Source organism: Lissotriton helveticus, chromosome 4_1 (assembly GCF_964261635.1).
Source record: "Lissotriton helveticus chromosome 4_1, aLisHel1.1, whole genome shotgun sequence".
Taxonomy (NCBI): Eukaryota; Metazoa; Chordata; class Amphibia; order Caudata; family Salamandridae; genus Lissotriton; species Lissotriton helveticus.
The window spans coordinates 361,523,980-361,546,394 of record NC_136063.1 but is presented as its reverse complement, the minus strand read 5'-3'; the positions used below and the strand labels follow the sequence as shown (position 1 = coordinate 361,546,394).

General features: G+C 43.3%; 1 protein-coding gene across 1 annotated transcript in view; it reads left to right on the top strand.

Annotated features, from left to right (window-relative positions):
* Positions 1–22,415, top strand: part of PKHD1L1 (PKHD1 like 1) — a 466,042-nt gene that overhangs the window by 153,830 nt on the left and 289,797 nt on the right. The window contains exons 28-31 of the mRNA XM_078686145.1: positions 2,617–2,809; positions 4,849–4,991; positions 17,684–17,788; positions 19,262–19,450. Of these exons, the coding sequence (XP_078542271.1) occupies positions 2,617–2,809; positions 4,849–4,991; positions 17,684–17,788; positions 19,262–19,450 (630 nt within the window). The remainder of the gene's footprint in view (positions 1–2,616; positions 2,810–4,848; positions 4,992–17,683; positions 17,789–19,261; positions 19,451–22,415) is intronic.

The following is a 22,415-nucleotide window of genomic DNA, read 5'->3' as shown; positions in this document are numbered from 1 at the left end:
GTTTATCTTTGAAAATAGGGTGTCCCCTGCGTTTTTTAGGAAACAGAATTTTGTATAGATTTTGGGTTGGAATGAATATTGGTTTGTTTTTTTGCTCCTTTCTGAGTTAACCGTAGTGTCACTTCTTAAGTTGTTGGAGATGGATTTGTCCGACGTTATGTCTATTAAGGAGCTCTGTTTGGCCGGCGGAGACCCTTTAGTTTTCTCGGGTGTCTTAGTCGTTTGTTTGCGTTTTTTTCCTTTACTTGTTGGGCCTCCTCGTGTCCTTCCTGATTTCATTTTATGGGCACAGTTCCTTAGTTGCGAGTTAGTGGATAGTTTTAATGGTGTCAGGAAGGCCCTAATAGGCTAATCTCCTTATCGGCCCAGCCCTGCCTGTGCCGTTTGCGCTGGTTTATTTATTTATTATTATTTTTCAGGTTGCTCCAACTTTAACCCCTGTCAGTGCAACAAGCACAAGCCAGCCCACGTAACGCAGGTAACACACCTATCAGTAATCATTGGCTAGAGTAGTTGGTGTTAGTGTTGGGTAACCTAGGGCTTGGTAGGGCTTGGTAGCAACTGAGCCTGAAACCACTGTTGGAGGTGGTACGACCACAAAATAGCGCTGGAGGCTCACCTCTGATTCACCAATCGCTGGTCGGACAACCGAGTGCTGCGGGCGGCAGGTCCTCTCCTCCCCTCCTCCTTTCAGTCTCCCTCAGGCTCGGCTCCGCCACCCTCTACAGCCGCCACTGCACGGCCGCTCAGTTTCTCTGTGGCTCGCTGCAGCTGCAGCCTCTGTTGCGGTATGATGCAAAGCCAAGGTCGAGGCGGGGACAGGTACTCCCCCGCGGACCGCAGCTCCCGCCGTCACCGTCTCAGCAGGGTCTCAGCAGCAAGAGGCCCGCAGCGTATCGGCAAATCGGCAAACGGCCACGGAGCTCCCGGCTCACCGCGCTCCGCTCAACTGACCAGCGCCGACCAACGGCTCCCCGCAGCAAATTTGCAAAAACACCCAGGGTTAGGGGAGACACAAGAGACGAGATTTTTCCCACCCGTAGGGAATGCAGTATCCAGAGCAAGAGCCAGAGCCAGCCAGGAGCAATGCCAGAAGTGGTGCAGGGCGTAGAGGCCTGGTGCGTGCAGAAAGCAGAAAGCAGGACGTCTGTAGCTGGGAGGGGCACCCAGAGACTGCGTGGGCTACACGGGCGTGGGCTACACGGGCTGCACCACACAGGTGCCGCCCTCTCCCCCGCGGCTCTGCTCGCCCCACTCACCACGCTAGTTGTTCTGCTCGGCTCCCGTGGCCCTCCCGCAGCTCCGTGCAGCTCCGTGCGGCTCCTGTAAATTCTTGCACCAATTCGAGCTTTTCTGGGCAGAACGCAGGTTCGCAGGCCTCTTTCCGTTCGCGGGCTGCAGTCCCAATCACCAGCGGTCCGCCGCTGCCTGCCTGCCTCTGCCGCTCTGTTCGCGCGCACCAAAGATCCTCTGCAAAACCCGGACCGGACCGGTTGCGAAGGGACAGAAAGAAGGTCTGTCCCTGGAGTGAGTTTTAAGAGACTTTTCTACATCCCTGTGTGATCTGGAGCACCTGTTGTCAAACCATTGAGGATGGCAAGGGAAGAATTACAAATGTGGGCCATTAGGGAGGAACTCATTGAACGACGGCTAACCCCAAAGGTAACAAGTATATAAGCATCAGTGGATCCCTCCCCAAAGCACTTGTCAGTGGAACATTGATGTATTTTTGATTATTTCAGTACCAGGTGATCCAATTTTAGGTCTGGCCTTGAGCTAGTATTAGCTGTCTAACCAGCTTAATTTTTCCCAAACATGTCAAAGTAAAATGCAGATATATACATGCAGGGGCTTTCTGTCACACCTCTTTATCAATTGGCTCGTTCAATGTCATTCACGTTTTACTTCTATCCACCACAACATGCATCAAGGAGCAGTGGAAAAGCCCACTGCATTCATTTGCTGTTTTGCATTTGAGTGATGGCATTTAAAGAGGTGAGCACTTTAGTAGGGTGTGAAGCGAGGAGGTCATCAGTGAGCCGGATGCTGTGGTGGGGGTTCAGGTGACGGGCAAGCAGCACCTCAGCCTTCAGACCCTGCGATGTTCAGGAGTGGGTTTACGTGGTACAAATACGCACATGGTTAAACTGGGTTTGGTGCCCCATAACCAGATAATCCCAGCTTTGGAAACACTAGGAAATGCACAGCCTGGTGGAGCAGTGTTCCCATCCCCTTCACCCAGGACACCACTTTGTGGGAATTGTAATGAGGACCTGAGTCACTGGACTGCCTTGAGCTCTAGTGGTCCTACCAATGAGTTGACACCCTATGGATAAACTGGTGTTAGAGGAATGTGTAGGGGGCAGAGTGGGGAAATGTATGGCAGTCTTAACTGGGCTTGTTGCTGGCATCCCTGTGAGCCCTCTGACCAATGGAAGGTAACTATTCCTGCAGCCCTGGATTTTGACACACTACAATTTTACAAAAGATAACAGTATCATGAGCTTTAAGGTAGGCTTGTTACTGTGATAAACATTTTATCGGTTGTTATTGGAATTGATGGGTGATTTCTTTTATGCAGGTTAAATTAATGTATGTTTTTTTATACTCATTCAGGAAACACAACCCTAACATTGGTTGGGTCCAACTTTGGAATTGCGGCTGTTGATACTATAGTACACATTGGTTCACGTCTTTGTCCTACAGTCGAACATAATTCTACTTATGTTGTCTGCGTTTTGCCAAGTCTCCCACCGGGTGTGTACCCTGTTCAGCTGCAAGTTGGAAACGTGGGTTTTGCTTCATTCAGGTATAAACTCTGGCTATTTGTCCATGTATTTAATTAACTACATAATGGTTTCTTTGAGGATATTGGAGCATTTATTTAGCTAGGTTCCTAACTAGTGATGACTAGCATTAGACAGAGCGATACCAAAGGGGATGATGGACAGAGCGTTTTAGCAAATCAAACACTCACCCCCAGTCAACTGATCTGGGTTTAATCCATCATCATTCTTTAGCTCACTCCACCACCCCAGTTCAGACATGGCCATATGCAAATCAGTCTGACCCTGTGCCTCAAGGGAACAGTCCAGCCCGAATTGCCAAGCCATGTCTAACCTGGACCGGAAACAAGCATCCTGGGACCAGTTTCGGGTTCATAACCCTCATCAGCCAGGCTATATTGAATACAGTGGCAGAGTGAGCAAGGGACCCACGTCTGGGCATACCCTGCCAACTTAGGGCGAACAAAGCGATACCAAAGGGGATGATGGACGGAGCGTTTTAGCAAATCAAACACTCACCCCCAGTCAACTGATCTGGGTTTAATCCATCATCATTCTTTAGCTCACTCCACCACCCCAGTTCAGACATGGCCATATGCAAATCAGTCTGACCCTGTGCCTCATGGGAACAGTCCAGCTCGAACTGCCAAGCCATGTCTTCCCTGGACCGGAAACAAGCATCCTGGGACCGGTTTCGGGTTCATAACCCTCATCAGCCAGGCTATCTTGAAACCAGTGGCATTAGACAGTGGCATTCAAAATTCATTTAATTTGCTTTTGCATAATTATGCAAAATTATAGGATAGTTACACAAAATGTGGATTGGTCTTTTAGTGGTGTATTTTAATGCAAAATGTGTTCTTGCATCAATTTTTGACCCAATGAAACTTTGCAATAAATAAAACGCAATTGTTGTGAACAATAGTGCCTTGCATTTTGGTTGTTTGTGTTGTTTATGTGCTCCCATGCAATAATGTTGTTGTGAATAATGGCATAATTACAGGTCTAATAGTGCAATTTCATGTTACAAGCCATTACACAGATATTTTACACATCCCAAATTCTACACATCCCAAATTATCTTGGGGTTCTGGGGGTCCCAATATGTTGATGTAGAACTCAAATGTTTGTGCACACCCACAAGCATGTGATCTTGTGGGTGTTCGCAAACATTTTCTCAGATCATTCACCTCTATATTATCATCTTGTTTTTGTCTTTGCCTTTCTACCTATATTCTTCCTATTTATTCTCACTACAAAAGATCACTAAACTGTTACATTAAAATCTCCTTAAGACATTTACTAAATATATTTGTGTGGGCCAAGCCCAAACAAATAAGATGAAATCCTAATATTTGAATAGAATATTCCTGTTCAGGGAAGGTCCCGTGTTTTAAAAGACATGCACTGAACAAATTATTGCATGATTTGTGGATTATTGTAGGTTTTTCTTTTTCGTGCATGGTACAGCCGCGGCCCTGGTAGGTAAGAACAGTGGGGCCGGGAGGAGAGGTATTTCGAGAAACAACCATGAGGGTAAATTAAATTAAAAAAATGTTTTCCTTATGGTCGTCTCTCGAATCCCCCGCCATCAGGCACCTCCACCCCACCACTCTTACCAGCAGGGGTCACAGCTGGCATGGTATAACCTTAAAAGATGGAAGATGCACATCACCACATTATTTGGCTGTTCCTTCAGTTTACTTTTTGCAAGTTTGGCTGTGAATAGTTTTAATAAATTACAGCCTATAGTGTTACAAGCCATTTACATTTTCACTGACATATGAGTTAGTGGTACTTCTCAGTTCTATGTAAAGAATTCATTCTACGGGCACAGTCGAGGCAAACTCATGAATGCTCTGATGGTACAGACTTACTTGTCATCCTCTCCACATTGACATTCTGAACTATTATGCGCAGAGAACTAGAGGGCTCACAAACATGCCAGTGTAATGCAACACAATGAAAAGTCATGCTTTCACATGTCTCAAAAGCACAAGGCACAAGCTAATATGATTGTTGTTTCATCCTAAAAACCACTCATGTGTTTCCTTTTCCTCAGCACCCCTGCTCAAGCAAATATCACGTACATTTTGGAGGTGACCGGTGTCTCCCCTCAGCGTGGATCAGTGTATGGTGGCACCAAAATCACTATAACTGGTTCTGGTTTCAGCACAGACCTCGAGAACAATCAAGTATGGCTAGGTAAGTTCTTTTTGCCATTTTCAGATTTGTGGTTCACAGTGAATTTTTAGTTATACCAGGTCCTCATCTAAAATATCATTAGAAGGAGAGAGGACCTGACGGTCTGTACCTCAACCACATCTCAATGGAGAAATTCTCTGGCCTAGACTACAATGGATAGGCGGTAGGAGTCTGGTGGCAGCTCACTCCCCGCTGGGCGCCGAGCCTTGTTACACTGAAAGCGTGTAAAATCTCTGTGGCACACTTGACAGTTTCGTGAATTTTACCCTGTGTTCTCGAGTTGTAACTCGATTTTTTAATTACATTTTTAATCATTGTAGTGACTTTACTGTGTCTTAGTATTCACCCTGTCAATTTGAGCACTCACTCGCACTCACCAGGGACTTGCATCTTCTTCTGGGGGCTGCTCTCGCTCCGTTTGAAACAGCCGGCACCCCAGCCAATCGCGGCTGTGAAGGGCGGGACAGGGGCGGCACCTAACGGAGTCTCGAGCGGTTAGCGCTCTAGACCTCCGCTTCCTGAAGGGTATTTAGGTTGCGAGGAGGCTGGCGCTTTCGCGGTAGGAGTCTGGTGGCAGCTCACTCCCCGCTGGGCGCCGAGCCTTGTTACACTGAAAGCGTGTAAAATCTCTGTGGCACACTTGACAGTTTCGTGAATTTTACCCTGTGTTCTCGAGTTGTAACTCGATTTTTTAATTACATTTTTAATCATTGTAGTGACTTTACTGTGTCTTAGTATTCACCCTGTCAATTTGAGCACTCACTCGCACTCACCAGGGACTTGCATCTTCTTCTGGGGGCTGCTCTCGTTCCGTTTGAAACAGCCGGCACCCCAGCCAATCGCGGCTGTGAAGGGCGGGACAGGGGCGGCACCTAACGGAGTCTCGAGCGGTTAGCGCTCTAGACCTCCGCTTCCTGAAGGGTATTTAGGTTGCGAGGAGGCTGGCGCTTTCGCGGTAGGAGTCTGGTGGCAGCTCACTCCCCGCTGGGCGCCGAGCCTTGTTACACTGAAAGCGTGTAAAATCTCTGTGGCACACTTGACAGTTTCGTGAATTTTACCCTGTGTTCTCGAGTTGTAACTCGATTTTTTAATTACATTTTTAATCATTGTAGTGACTTTACTGTGTCTTAGTATTCACCCTGTCAATTTGAGCACTCACTCGCACTCACCAGGGACTTGCATCTTCTTCTGGGGGCTGCTCTCGCTCCGTTTGAAACAGCCGGCACCCCAGCCAATCGCGGCTGTGAAGGGCGGGACAGGGGCGGCACCTAACGGAGTCTCGAGCGGTTAGCGCTCTAGACCTCCGCTTCCTGAAGGGTATTTAGCTACTCGTCGGCCCCAGCGCGCAGCGATGGCGCGCAGGGTAGGCGCCTCGGACTGCGCCAAAGACGAGCCTAAGACCAGCCCGTCTGTGCCCGTCCGTGGCAGGCCGGGTCACGGGGCACGAAATTCTGAGGCAGGTAGGATCACAGTGGACCAGATACGGTCATTGCGCCCTACTATTATCAATAACTGTTCCATTTTAAAGCCTTCCCTGAAAGGTACTCATGTGTGCCCTCATTGTGCTTTTGCACTTACAAATATTCAACCTTATCCAGAGGTCTTATATAAGCCTAGGCCACCTACTCCAGCCTCTGTTGTAAATTCTCGTACGTTTACTTTTTACACTGTGAATTGTAGATCACTGCCCCAACACAAAGCTGATATTCACCACCTCCTCATGGAGGAAAAACCCTGCGCGATATTTCTAACAGAGACCTGGTTGCACGACGGCTCAGGCCCCGATGTAGCCGCTGCTCTGCCCTCTAACTATGCTATTGTTAGAGCAGACAGAGAAAGACAGGTTGGCGGGGGTATTGCTGTGATCTTCGATAGGGATTTTAACTGTGACTTTGAACCGGTCAATATCCCTGGATGCGAAGCTGCATTTTTTAAAATATCCTTGAACCCTAATTTTATGTTTTCCGGCTTCTTAATTTACCGCCCCCCGGGTAATGGCAATGTATGGGCTGCAAATTTGGTTAACCTTATTTCCCCGTACTTCCTAAATGCCCAAAATCTGACCATATTGGGGGATTTAAACCTCCATTTTGAGGATAAATCTAATTGCATCGCTTCCAACCTTCTGGAAGATTTTAACACTTTGAATATGTCCCTGAGAAATGAGGTCCCCACGCATAAAGCTGGCCACCTGTTGGACCCCATTATCTCCAATATACAGGAGCTGAAATGGCTAAAAACCAACCCTATTTGTTGGTCGGACCATTTCCTAACGCTTTTTAGTATTACGCTTATACAACCTGAGAAGCTAGGTTCTGCCCGGCCCCCAATTTCCATGAGAAACTGGAAAAAGATAGATATGACCAAATTGCAGAATGCTCTACGGGTATCCCCCCCAGCTTTAGGTGATGATATGGAGATCAATGCGCTGGAAGCCCACACCTGGCTACAAAGTGCAGTGGATATTTGCCTACCCGTTACAAGGTGCAGAGGGAATGTCCATCGGCCCCCGGCTCCTTGGTATACGGAAGAACTGAAGCTGGAAAAAACTAAGTGTAAGGGACTTGAGAGGAAGTGGCGCAAGCACTATGATCCTCAATCTAAGGAACTGTACCGTAGGGCTAGAAACCTCTATCACACGGCCTGTTCCAGAGCTAAGGCATTTTATGTAACGGAGACCATTAATATGGCTGCCAATAAAGCACGGACCCTTTTCAGTACTGTAAAAGACTTAGCCGGAGCAAATTCGGCGGTGGTCGCGCGCCCCCTGACCCCTCAAAAATGCCAAGATCTTGCTACGTATTTTGTGGGAAAGGTCGAAACTATTCTTGCAAACATCAACCCCCCGGTGAGGGAGGACAGGGAAGCCCTTCCTTCAGAAAGCCCACTAGGAAATCGGCTGGATGCCTGGCCTTACATTTCCGCGGGCACCTTAAAACTTTTGGCGACCTCCATCAAATCAGGCTCTCCGTGCGATCCCCTCCCTATTAACATTCTGTGCCAACTGGATGACGGTGCCTTAGGAACTATTGCCGAGACACTTAATGCTTCCATCCGTCTGGCAACTGTTCCGTCATCGTGGAAGCACGCTATGGTCAGCCCTTTGCTGAAGAAGCCATCTGCCGACCCAGAGGTTCTTGCAAACTATCGCCCGATATCTCTGCTGCCTGCTTTCTCAAAAATTTTAGAGAAACATATCCATGGCGTGCTCTCATTGTACACGGAGAATAACAACTTGCTCCACTATTCCCAGTCGGGCTTCAGGGCAGGCCACTCCACCGAATCTGCCCTCCTGGGAGTCACGGAGAAGATCAGGGGACTTTTGGACGACGGGCAAACGGTTGCTCTCGTCCTGCTCGATTTGAGCGCGGCTTTCGACACCATCTCGCACAACAGACTGCTTGCCAGGCTGAGTGGGGATGGTGTCGGAGGGGCCGCATTGGACTGGATTAGATCTTATCTGAGCAACCGGACGTTTCAGATCTCGTCCTCACATGCCCAGTCGGATATTTTTCCGTCATCCCATGGCGTGCCTCAGGGCTCAATTCTAAGCCCACTATTTTTCAATCTTTATCTCCGCCCCCTCGCTGATTTAGCAGAGCGAGTAGGTCTTGAACTCATGACCTATGCGGATGACTCACAGATTATTTTTTCCCTCACCAACGCAGAGTCTTCATCCCCTTCAGCTCTGAAACTTGGTCTTCAGGAGGTCTTCAGCTGGATGTCAACTAACCAGCTGAAGCTCAACGGGGAGAAGACGGAGATTCTTCTCCTGGGAAAAAATCGTGATCTGTGGCAGGAGAGGCACTGGCCGCCATCCCTGGGAGCTTTTCCCAGTCCATCTACCCAGGTTAGAAATTTAGGGGTGTGCATCGATGATTCTTTATCGATGAAACAACAGGCTAATAAAGTGGCTGGCATTTGTTTCACGATTATTAAATGGCTGCGGAAGATTATCTGGATGCTGCCTGTGGATACCCAGAAGACCGTAGTCAATGCGCTAATAACATCTAGGCTTGACTACGGTAACATTCTATATCTGGGCTCCAACTTAGCTGTAACCAGGCGGTTGCAGCTTGTCCAGAACTCCGCAGCCAGGCTGTTGTGTAAGATCCCTAGGACAGCAAGGATCTCGAGCCACCTTAGAGACCTACACTGGTTGAAAGTTGAGAACCGGGTCCGGTTTAAGGCCTTGACCTACATGTTCAAGATTAGAGCGGGAACCGCACCACGGTATCTGCAGAAACTGGTTAAGCCTCATGTACCTGTACGCAATCTTCGCTCTTTAAATGGAGCAACCTTCACAGTACCCAGATTCAAACTGGCCCGAATGGGAGGTAAATCTTTTTCCCGCCTGGGACCAGTTCTTTGGAATTCCCTTCCTTTAGCCCTGCGTAAAGAGGAGAACTATGCCAGTTTTAAGAAACAAGTTAAAACCTGGCTGTTTAATAAATAATTGTTTAAACAATAGCGGTCAATGTGTTGGCAACAGTTGCTTTCTGTGCCTTGTTCTTTCAGCCATGGCGCCGGGAAACCCTTTGTGGGTATCTGTGCGCATTACAAATGCAAAAAATAAATAAATAAATAAATAAATAAATGGATACTTTGGCACTCATTGGGAGGTTATACAATGTGCATATATGTCCAACTTACTCCGAAAGAAAATGTCACAGGAAAAGTCAGAATTCCTTTTCAGTTTTACGCATTGATGGACTGGTATGGCTTGCCAGCCATTCGGGGTGCCCATGTGCTTACCGTTACCATTGAACCCATAGGATCCAGCCCGAAAGCCTTTTCTGCATACTTCACACTATGCAGGCTTCAAACGCTACATGCACCACAGGATGCAGTCTCTCCTGCTATCCCATAGGAAACAATAGTTAAAATGTATTGGGAGGAACAATGACACTAACCATTGGATTTTAGGACTGATTAAGTCTTTTACTTAAGCAGTGTCCCAAAGAATGAGATTTTATTTTTCCCAAAGACAGATTTCAACTAGTTTAGGCAGAGATGCCCCTCCATATACCAGTCTTTCATAATGAACTGATGATGTGATGTTGATACGCATATATTCTATTACAAAATTCTGCTATGCAACATCTATCCAGAATTATATCTCCCCACGTCATATTGCGCATTCATTAATTTCATTATTTCTGTTTATTATTTGAGAGGTATTAAATTTACCCTCAAACAGACACGCGCACACTAGAAACCCTGGTAAAGAGTCAACTAAAGTTACTCATGATAACAACATTATAAGTAGCTTAACTTGAGAAATTAATACCAGAGATGGCAACAACTACCTACATTTCTGATCATAATATTAGGATCACTCGTATTACTACTAAACCAATGTTAACAATTATTTATATTTTGTGCCAACAAAATTAAAATTGACCATGGTCCATGCTACATATGCCTTTGATTTATTAGATGCTAAATATATAAGACAATATGGAGACATGGTTTTCATACTTCTCAGCTCCTGATGTATCATTAATGTTAGAACTCACCAAACGAGAAAGATTAAGAACAAATGAAAAGATCAAACAATCCCTATAAGGTACTCAGAGTGTAAAGAACAGAAAGTATATATATGTGGAGGAAGAATCTACTAAAAAACCCATAGGGTTAATAAAATTGCCTTCGCCCACTTGGTAGTGGCATGCTTCATCATAGGGCTGCTGACCAACACTCAGGGTGGAGCACATGTGTTTTTTGTTGAAATATTACAAAAACTGTTTAAGTGGATGCCTCTATCCTTATTTATTCTGGGCCACCATTGACTGTATTAAAAGATTTTAAGTGGGAATATCGGAGATACTATGTCTCTATTACCCTATCTGCTGGTATCATCATGTTTCAGCCTCTTACAACCGCCCTAATTTCACCTCGTAAATTATACTATTTGGTTGGGATACATTTTTGGCAATACTTGCCGAAGGGTGCCAAGTGGCACGGATGGCTATGTCACTCCTTGGCGAAAGTGTGACTACAGGAGGATGTTCCAATTCTGACCCCGAGTTAAGAGCATCAATTGTGAAACTCGGGTACACGTTCTGAGTGTGTCCACAAATAGGCAAGTATTGCCAAAAATGCATCCCTACCACTTAGTATAACTTACGAACTAAAATAAGGAATCTGTATCCTGAAGAAGGCCTGTGACCCGTTAGGGCGGTTGTAAGAGGCTGAAAAATGTTGATACCGCAGATAGGGTAATGGAGACAATATTTCTCTAATATACCTATTTAATAATCTTAATCCTGTCAGTGGTGGACCAGAATAAACAAGGATAGGGGCATTCACTTAGACAGTTTTATATAATCTTTCTTTCTCTGCATTTGGGATCCCTTTCATGAAAAACTCTTTCAACAAAAAAAAATGCGCTCCTCCCTTAGCGTTGGTCTGCGCCGGGGTTTGGGCCCTTTGATAAAGCATGTCAGTACCTAGTGGGTGAGGGCAACTTTAATAACCCTATGAGTAGTTTTTCAGTAGGTTCTTTTGCCACATATATATACATTCTGTTCTTTACACCCTGTGTACCTTATTGGAGCTGTTGGAGTTTTTCATTTGATCTTAGTCATTCGCGTTTGGTGAATTCTAGAATTCGTTTTTGAAAAGCAGGGGGAGGCTCAATCTCGAGTCCCCTCTATTTTGTGTTTGATGTATCAATAATGTTGCCAGGCAAATGTTTTCTGAATAATTGTTGAGAAAGTTCACTACAGAGTAATCCGCAAGAGCAGGGGTAGCAGTGTGTATAAAAAATCAAATCCTGCCTTCTTTTTCCCCATATTTCTTGATATATTTAGTTAGATGGCATCATATACCTAAGTGTCAGTACACTTTTCAATTACAGTGGAAAAATTAGATCAGAAATCAATTTAAACATAGAAGAATATTAACTGAGTGCATCTACAATTCAAAAAAGATGGGAAACTGTCAGGCAAGATTTCGGAGAAATGGTATTCTTTGGGTTTAGCTTTTTGATAAGGCCAATTGTCACCACTACACACACTCCTAAAATAGCCCATGGTCACCACTACACATTCAAATACTCATCACACAATAGAAACTATAAACCATACAGGATACAGAAAGGGGCAGTAACCCCCCTTCAGACTTAACTTGATTGGCTGTCCTTTGGGTTTTGTATCAGCCCGCTGCATATCGCAGATGGTTACATTAACAATTGCCTCCAGCCACTAGTGTGGTGGATGAATAGACAAAACAAATACTACTTCCACATAAAAGTCCATTTGGAACATCTGTGAGTCCAAGCATATTTTGGAAAACAAGTGAAGACACACGAATGCACGTGCAACTCCCTTCTCTACATACTGTTGCTCCTGCTTCTCTTCGAACAGTGGATGAAGCAGTCGTGTGCTAAGTGATTCACAAGAGCGACAGCACAGTTTTGGTGACTATCCAAAATGGCCTACAGAAATGTGCACTGTATGAGCCTGGCAATCTGCATGTCTCTGGGCTATTTTGGAATGTTAATGGCACCAGAGCAGTACAACTGCTACTGAATCAGGACAGCTATTCCACAATCTACCTCTGTATGCCACCCTTAGGAATGCTATTGAGGGTAAACATACTTTGAAATGACAACGAGGCTATAGGAACATCCAAGTGCCAAGTGCCTCATAGGACCCCTCCACATTATCTTCCTCCTGCTTATGTTCATGCAGAGTAGGAAGCTCTCTTAGGTGCAGTCACTCTTAAGAATGGCAATCCGGCTTTGGCCACTATTCCAAAATGATCACCTGACACGTTCACTGTGAGAACACTGCGAGAGCCTAGTAAAGTCCATGTATGGCAACCATTTAAAAATTAATAGGAGGCCATGTGTTGGAAAACGAGGCATTGTGAGGGCTGCACAAGTAATGGGTCAACATTTGTCCTTCATTAGGATCAAAATACACCATAGTAGCACTTGACTCTCAGAGGGTAGCTTAGCAGAGCAATCCAAGGCTTACTCAAGCCAGGTGGTGTAGGCTAGTAATCACCATTGATGGATACGCAAGAATAACACTCAATAATTGATTGTCCAGTCTGTGCTTTTCTTTATAAAAAAGAAAAGTACATTTATTACACACACACTACTTAACAATATACAACAATTTACAAATATGCATAAGCTGATGGAAATACTTCTTGACATTGCATAAACCTTCGCACCCCTCTAGAAGGAGGGGGTACAGTACCACCACTCACATGTATGAACAACAACTTGACCCCAAATGCTACGTGTTGACGCTAACATGGAGTGAGGGCCCTTACCACTGGCTCCAAGCAAGTGCCCACCACAGCCTTTCAACACGCATTTTGTAATGGGAACACCTGCCATTGTGAAATATATCCCTGGCAGAGAGCACCTCATACTGACAATAAAGTATACACACTAAAATCACAGTGGCTGACAGTCTGGTTGTTCAACTAACACAGTAGCAAGAATACATGTCTAAGCATGACTGGGGAGCATGGTATACTTATCACAACTGATAACCTACATAACACAATTCCATCACAGCCCGAAAGGGCACCACAAGAATCATATCATTGCTGTGCTTTTATAATTCCTACACCCCTTAAAAGGTGCTTACCACAGGGAGAAATCACATTAAACCATGTTGCATACAGGTTAACTTAGTTTGGAACTGCACACCTGTGCATTTAAAACCTTCCACACCTCTCAGTGGACTAACTTTGGCCATCAACCGTGCCACCATAATCCTTGTTCCTGGTAGGAAAGATTTTCCCCGCTGTCGAACAAAAGTTTCAGCACCCAGGAAGCCTGACAAATTAACGAAGCCCTTGAGAAGGTATTCTTTTATGATCCTCAGAGACTAATGGTGGGGACTTTCTCATTCTTCTGCAGAGAGTCTGCGCTGCTCCTGCAGGTCCTCCCACACTGTTGTTTCATGAGGGGGTGACACCACCTTCGTGGGTTCACCACAAGCCCAAAATGAGCAATTCTTCCCCACAAATTCAGCCAGGCCCTGCGGGGCATTATGGGGCGCTCCCTCGGTAGCGTGCATCTTTGAGAAGCAATTCCCCACTGCTCTGGGAAAAGCTACCCTGTACATCCTGGTGGCCTCGCATCACATTCCACCTTTTCTCAGGGGCCCAGTCCCATCTTGCATGCAGGTATGACGTTGTAGAGCAGCTGGGGAGCCCACCCCCGACTGCTCCCACCGGTTCCTCTGGACAGCCACCACATTTTTGTGCTGCCCTGAGAGCCAGCCCCTCCTCTTCTGGGGATGCCTCACGGGGAGCGCAACAGTGCTCCCCGGCTTCTTTCCCAACTCTTGGGCCCAGGGTGGGGATCCTAGAGCCCGCAGTCATCTTCGCATGGAGCGCAATGGCGTTCCTCGACTTCCTCTTGGTTGGGGCCAAGAGTTGGGATCCTGGGCCCTCAGGTACCTTAACGGGGGCCGCGATGGCGCTACCTGACATTCTCTTGGTTGGGTCCAAGTGTTGGGATCCTGGGCCTCCAGGCACCTTCACAGTCATGCGCATTGAACTCCAGGGGGTGTAAGAAAATCCACTAGTGATTTTTGATATCCAATCTAAGGGATTAAAGTTATCCAGGTCAACAGCAACCAGGAGAGAGACCATGAGCTGAAACTGAAATTTGGATTACAGCTGATGCCAAACTAATACAAATTAACGAATGGGGGCACATAGATGATCCTCATCTATAAAGAGATTTTTTGGTCAAGCTCCATCCGGGCTCGGAGGAGTAGATTAATGATCTAACAAACAAGGGCTGTCGCTAGTCTACGTTGACCTGAGGAAGACCCTATCTGATGTATCTACAGACACACGTATCTACAGGGCCGAAACATCTTTTTTAATACATTTTTTATTGAGCAGAGCATAGTTAAGGTACAATACATATATGGACAATTTGAACAATTTGAACAATGGAAATGAATATAAAAAAATGTAAAAGCTTCTTCTATTAAAAGCGGAATAAAAGGGAGGATTTTTGAATACATAAAAGTGATAAGCAGTCAAAGTTGATAAAACTATATATATAAATTTACAAATACAAGCAATGTGCAACATCCGCAAAATTCGATCATAAAGTGCCAATGCAATACAGTACAATTCAACCTGAAATAAAGTGCTAGTGCTTAAAAATCACTAATAGTACAAATACCACAGAAGAAAAAGTGCGCTTGTGACTTATTGATAAAACCTACCAACACTTCAAGACTGCTTAAGAATAATATAGACCTTTTATCAGTATTCAATCTAATTTCTAGCTTAACCCCCCTTATTTCCTGCAGATTCTCAAAATACTTCCAGTTCCTATCAAATCTCCTAACTGCTCCCACTCTACTAGCATAAGCTTTTTCAAAATTCCATGACCTCCTCATTTTATTAAGCCATTTCAAATGGGATGAAACTTCTTTTGATTTACAATTTTGGAGTATTAGGGAGCGTGCAAAGCACAAGAAATAAATACAAACATTTCCTCAGCATCTTTGAGCAACCCTCTGTCATTACATATACCAAATAGGGCCAATTCGGCTGAGGGCATAAGGGTTTTCCCTGTAGCCGCCTCAATATCTGAGAGAATGGCCTCCCAAAAAGATTTCAATTGAGGACAAGTGAAAAATATATGAAGCCAACCACCCTGGCCATCAGCTTGGCATCTAAAGCACTTGTTCCCAACCTCCGGGAAGCTTTTCGCCAGTGCCTCTGGAGTCCAATACGCTAGCCAGCGGGACAAGAAAGCCATCCTTTGAAATTAGCAGCCCGCATTGATTTATAGCCCAGCAAGCTTACGGTTTCCCAATCTTTGCGTGTTAAATTACATTGTGTTAGGCTACTTATTTTATCTAGATGGCGATCTATCATAACTAATTGCCCGTCACAATGAAGCCTCTTGTACCAATTCCCTATTCCGCTAATTTTAGCTTCATATAGAAGTGTTACCATCTCACTTGTCAAGTCAAGAAGTCCACCTATATCTCTTTTTAAAAAGTGGACAATTTGTAAGTATTCAAAGAACGTTGGTTGCCAGGGAGTAGTTACTCTAGCCAACACTTCTTGCCACGTGATAATTCTATTCTGAACAACAAAGTGCCTTAACTCCCTAAATCCCAAATTCTCCCAATTTATGATATGGCTGTTTCTAATTTGGAGGCCGAGACCAAAATATTCTCGTAAGCTTAAAAACTGAGAAGCTGAGGAGCAAGGATTTTTCTTAAAAAAGGACTGCAATCTAGATAAATATTCTTTCAAAGTCTTATATCTTGTCCTTTTTGGGAGCTTTGCAATCTTTAAAAATACCTGGATTTGAGAATCAGACTCTTGCATCATTTTTACTAAGAAGAAGCTATCACGATTGTTTTTTTAACCTATCAGACCTGCCACCATATCAAGAAAGGCTGCCTCATAATATGTTTTTAAATGTGGCAGAGCCAGTCCCACCTGTTCACCTTGGTGTTGGATCACGGACAACTTGACCCTAGGTGCTTCCCTCCCCCCCAAACAAAACTTCTGATCATAGTTTCCATGTCTTTAAAAAAAAATAGAATTCAGGGCCGAAACATCGACGTGAAATTGTCTCATGTCCAGACTCATTATAGCTAGATATTTAAAAGACAGTGCATGCTATAGTGAAAGACCGGAGAAGGACAGAGAATTTATGTTATTGTTTTGTTTGTGTTTGAATCTGAAATGTCACTCATTTCACTTTTTGTCAGCACAGACACCCATCTATTTCACTAATGGTGGAAATTTATTTGTGCTCTGACCTATTTTCTGTCCCAGTCTGACCTTGCTGAGAAGAGCAAATCAGTGCCTCTGTGTGTCAAATGCTTTATAGCAAGTCAGATGGACTCCTTCACACAGCGTGAGCTAGAGATCTTGTCAGTAGACCTCTTAACTGTACACTCAACGAATAATTCTACCCAGACTAACGTTCATATCTGTAACTTTATGACATGTTTCAATAATTGTGACAACACATTGCCCTCCATTCAGCCATCTTTCACTGTACATTATCTTCTCTTGCACTCCCTCACAGATATATGATTAACCCCCGCACATAAAAATACATAAACATGCTCTATGCCAACAGTTCTTCACATGTAATATCCATCTAGACACTCAATGTAATAATATAAATAATGGTGTGTTATTCAGCCTCAGGGAAGCTAACAGGTACTGTAGATTTAAACACAGTTTATTTCTCTACATCTCTGCCCCAGGTGAAAAGCATCATTATGTGCAAGAAAGGTGGTTAATGAAATTCCCATAAATGCTATGCCATGGATGTCCAACGTAGGTCCAGATACAATCACGACTACCACTGACCATGCTAATGAACTTCATTGAGAGTCATTGCTTGTATATAACCTTATGTGGCACCAATCAGACCCTGCTAGACCTATGTTGGATACGCCTAACTTGTACATTTTTGTTGTGACTGCTTTAATTTCTTCTAATGGAGTGTAAAGTTTGGCTCATTGAAATGTTTCATTTTTTTGTGGTTTGCTCATTGACTCTATAATTGCTTTTCTCGAATATTTCATTCTGTAATTGCAGGTCAAATGGCTCAGTGTGTGGATTTTGTCCATCAGAAGAAGTACAACAATTATGTTTTGCTCTTAAGCAAGCACGTGTTTTTGTGCATTTGTGCTTCATAATCATTGTTACTTTTGCAGGTTCGCTGCCTTGCCAGGTTACTTCATCAACAGAAGAGGAAATGGAATGTGTCATTCGTTCAAGTGATACAACACACTTGGTCAGCAATAATGGCTCAGACATACGTAAGTGCTATTTCACCGTATAGAAAGAACAGGTATCAATATAGTGCATTTCCATTGAATTTGTGGTGTATTATACTTTACCATTTATCAGAATCTCATCATTTAAGTCGAAAATGATGGTTTAGAATGACATGCCTTGCTTTGCTAATCGGTCCTTCCTTCAGGGATGCTTATCCACCTGTCAGAGACTGATTGCATGAACAGTTTGCAACTTCCAAATATTTAATTATTAGTAACATTCTAATATTATAACGAATGCCATCATAATGCATAAGAAAATGCTTACACAGGAGTCCTGTAATGACACTAAATGCCCTCGCAATAAGACTCCCAAACTCAGCATTCATTTTCACTCACAAATTAAAATGTTTAAAAATGTGTGATGTATATTTTTAAATCCAAACATTTTCTTTCCCAGATATTGGCTGAAAATACATGTTGCCATAAAATACAAACTTTTCATTTTGGATGACTTAACTAAGTTCCCCAAACAGAAGCTTGTAAACATTGTAGAAATGACATGTTTACAACTCAAAAACGTGCTTTATATATTCACCAACAACTCACATGCAGTGTCCTCACATAAAGGGAGATTCTCCCTTCGTATCATCGTAATTCAATGTTATGGTTGACCATCATATGGCAGGGATTTTCACCAAAGTGATGTCAGGGTAGCTAGCATTACACCAAGAATGCATAGACTAAATGATGTGAGCGCAGCTTTATGCCATGGAAAGGCATCATTTTGTCAAGTACACCTGCAATATGTCATTAATTGGCACAATTAGGCCTAGACCATCATTCTGCTGCGATAGCACCAATTACATCAAGAATCCCCATAATCTGTGAAGGATTGGCACAGCTATGCCTGCACCAGTAATATAGCAGCCACAGCCACACTTATGTCTAGAGTGCCCGCAAGATGTCAATGGTGGATGTCCATTATGCCAGTTATAGCCGTATTAATGACAGAAACTCCCACATTATGGCAAGGATGAGCTGCCATAATGCTATAGGTAACCACAAGTATGTCAAAAGGCATAATCTTACAAATCAAAAACAGACATGCATTTACAGATCCAATCACTCACAGACAGAGGCACGTGACCAGCACTTGGGTGCAAGGGGGCATTTCACACAGTAACCCTAACACTTGTGAACGGAAGAAGATGTGGCTAAGTGTCACCGAACTGGAAGTCACTCCTGTATATTTTTTATCATTTATTTTAACAAATTGACAGTGATTCAAAACATGATTTTGCACTGGGAAGTGCTGCTTCGATCTTTAGTCGCCACCTTTAATTTTCAGATATTCCGTTCTTTATTGCAGAAAATCTCTATTATTAGGAGTTGGAAAGTATTTAGTTTCGTGTGCAGTAAATGCGGGTGTCCACAACAGGTTTCAGGAAAGGTGATGTTTGAGGATTTCACAAAAGTGTAGGTACTAAAATGGTGTGTTTTTTGTTGGCACAGACTTTGGGCCTGGATATGCCTGGTCTCCAGCATACCTGGATATCGCAGTAGGAGACACAGTGGTATGGCAGTGGAAAGCCCCAGCTTTGGTCCAAAATGTGGGTTACCGAGTGTTCTCTGTGTCCAGCCCCGGAAGCAGCGACTACGACGGGGAAGGATTTCAAAGTCCCAATGGCAGGCAAGCATCTGGTAAGTTGTGTCGTTTTATGAAGAGTTCTATACTCAGTAAAATGAAGAGAGGATGAAATGAGAAAGTACCCCTCAATTAAATTGAGATGCCCGTCTTAGTTTGCTAAATGAATTAAACCGATGCCAGCAGAGTCAACAAGAAAGACATAATTGACTTTGTTTTTGAGGGTGGCATCAGCTGATATTGGAAGAAAGTGCTGAAAAGAACAGGCTGAAAGTACCTGAAATGCCTCGGCTTACATCATTTCACACATAACTCGATGTGTGTTAATTAACTTCAATTTATTTCATGTGAAATATGCGTTTTAAGTAGCAGATTTAGTTGGTAAGATGCAAGATTAGAACTAGAAGCTCCTGGTTGCATGACTATCTCCTCCTTCTTGCACCAAACATTATGTAGATTCCTCGTGCAAAACAAAAAACACAAGCATTGTCAAAAGCCCAAAAGTTTGACTGACGCAATGGAGAACTGACAAAAGTAATAGAAAATACCTGCTTCGCTACAAAACACTCTAGATAAAGGATTATATAGTATATAAAACGCACGGATAATATAAATGTTTACATGTTTCATGACAGCGTGTACTTTTCAGATTTAAAATAGTAAAAAGCATTGGCTAAACGAATAGGTATGGTTTTAAAGTGACAAAGCATACAAACACAAGTTTGTAAAACAGTTTGCATGCATTATTACTATAAAGCCTTACCTATTGGCTTTGCTAATTTGAATATCTGCTAGTCAATTCTGGGAGCTTTCTAATCTTCCCGCTGAGAGTGTCATTGCCAGTTTGGGAGCGACTTTTATAACATTTCCAAGAACTTTGTTCCCGGTGAAGAAGGAAACACTCAACACGAGCCTGGAGGACTCATTAAAACATTAAATAAAGATATTTAATCTCTGCACGGAGGGAAGCTTCAATATAAGATTACACCCCGGCCATCTTTAGAAGTATCCTCAATTAGTGTGGTCCTGAAAAAGGTGTGTGGACAAAAGCAATTTTCACACCGAAACATGGGTTGACCATTTTTAGAAGTGGTCTCAGCCCACAACACATTAACGGTTGAAAAAGAAACACCTTCCCCATTATTTTATTGTTTTGTGTATGTGTGTTTGTACTGGGATGTGGTATGCAAGGATGGTATGGTTTTTTGTAGTATGTATGAGAGAGTGTAGCATGGGGGTTATATATTTCATCTTTTGTTTGTTTTGTACAGTATTTTTCATGTACAGGTTTTGTTAAATAAGTGCTACATGTTGATGTAATCATATGACAAACATTTTAAAATCAATGGATATATGAGAGTAATACATGTATTGATATTACGTAGTAGAATCCAAAAAATGTTTAAGAAATGTTAAATAAAAAATATTTTTTACAAAGCATGTATATTGTGTAGTGCTTCTCCAGATCAGAACACACAGTTCTTTTCAGACATATTAGAAGAAATATAGGCTAGGTGAGATTTTTTTCTCTTGCTTCAGCGGTGAAGGCAATGCCATGTACACATTTCACTTTCTACTCATTGTGTCTCAATGTGTCTCAATAAATATTCATACTTCAGCAAGATGAGTGTTTGTAATGAGCATGGATTGTTAAGTAGAGGCTTTAATGCTACTAGCAGCAAAGGTGAGGGTGCCACATGTACAGATTTTGTATAAATCACATTGTTTATGAAACACCTTCTTGAAAAACGGGGTTTAGGAGAACCAACTTGAAAAGGTTGGTGCTGTATAAGTGAGTTCTAAGGAATTCAAGAACAGCTTCAAAGGAGCTGAAGAACAGTTGGAAATTTCACCCTGTAATCAAAGTTCCGAAATGTTTAATTGCAATATCCTGGAAATTGTACACACTACTTCTCCACTGGAAAAACTGTTTCTTTTTAGTTTATTTTCCACCTACTCCTCAACAAATGTACACTATTGACTATATGGAATATAGTACCCTCTAACACACATTATAAGGATACTGCAAGTCAACCAAGGAGTTCCGTGACCATATTGAAGCTGAGGTCAGATCTGCCCATGTCTGCACAATGATTGGCATACCACAGCATAGCTAAATATGCCAAGCAAATGATACGTTTGGCATTGGTCCATGGGGGTCAACAGCTTTAAGCAAACCAAAAATATATTTTCAATGAAAAGTGCAAATAACCTTAATTACACATTGGCGTATGTCCCTCTGTCTGTCCATATATATATATGTATATATATATAAACATATTAGATCACTTTCATGTAATACAGTTTTAGAAAAACAGGTGGAAGGTCAGAATGAGTAATAACTTGCAGAAAGATAATTCCTTCCTGTAAGGGCATACAAAAATAAATGCTGCTATAAATCTCTCCTTTGTGGTCATCACTGTTCATTTTCATTTGTTCATGAAAACAAAATTTTATAAGAACTAAAAGTGTTTGAATTGTAGTTGTAATTTTGCTCCGTGACCTGCATTTAACCTTGGCTGCTGGCTGTGTCAGCAGGAATTTTGATGTCTCCTGTGCTTCACACCTCTAGTGCCTCAAATACTACCTGCACATATCTTGTTCTGGATGTCCAGCAGCTACCTGAAGCTCAATCCAACCAAGACAGATTTCCTGTTTGCCAAAAACAATAAGAAAGTATACAAACCTGATTCAATGACATGAAATGTGATGCTTCGAACTCCAACTTCACTGAGTTTCAAGTCATTTAGATTCACCCTGGACACCAACCTCACCATTGAGGAACATATTGTTTTGTTAGAAATCAAAGACAATCCGGTGCCAACTTTCTCTTCTATACGCGACTTCAGAAATGCTGTTCAAGTCTTGTACTCTGACATCTGGATGGTGATAAATCCCTTAAAGGGCATCTTACATGCTATATCCTGTCTCCCTTGAACATGATGGAGCTCCATTGGATCCTCTTGCCAGCCCACACCATCTTCAAAACCAGCTGCATCATTTGCAAAGCTATCACGACCA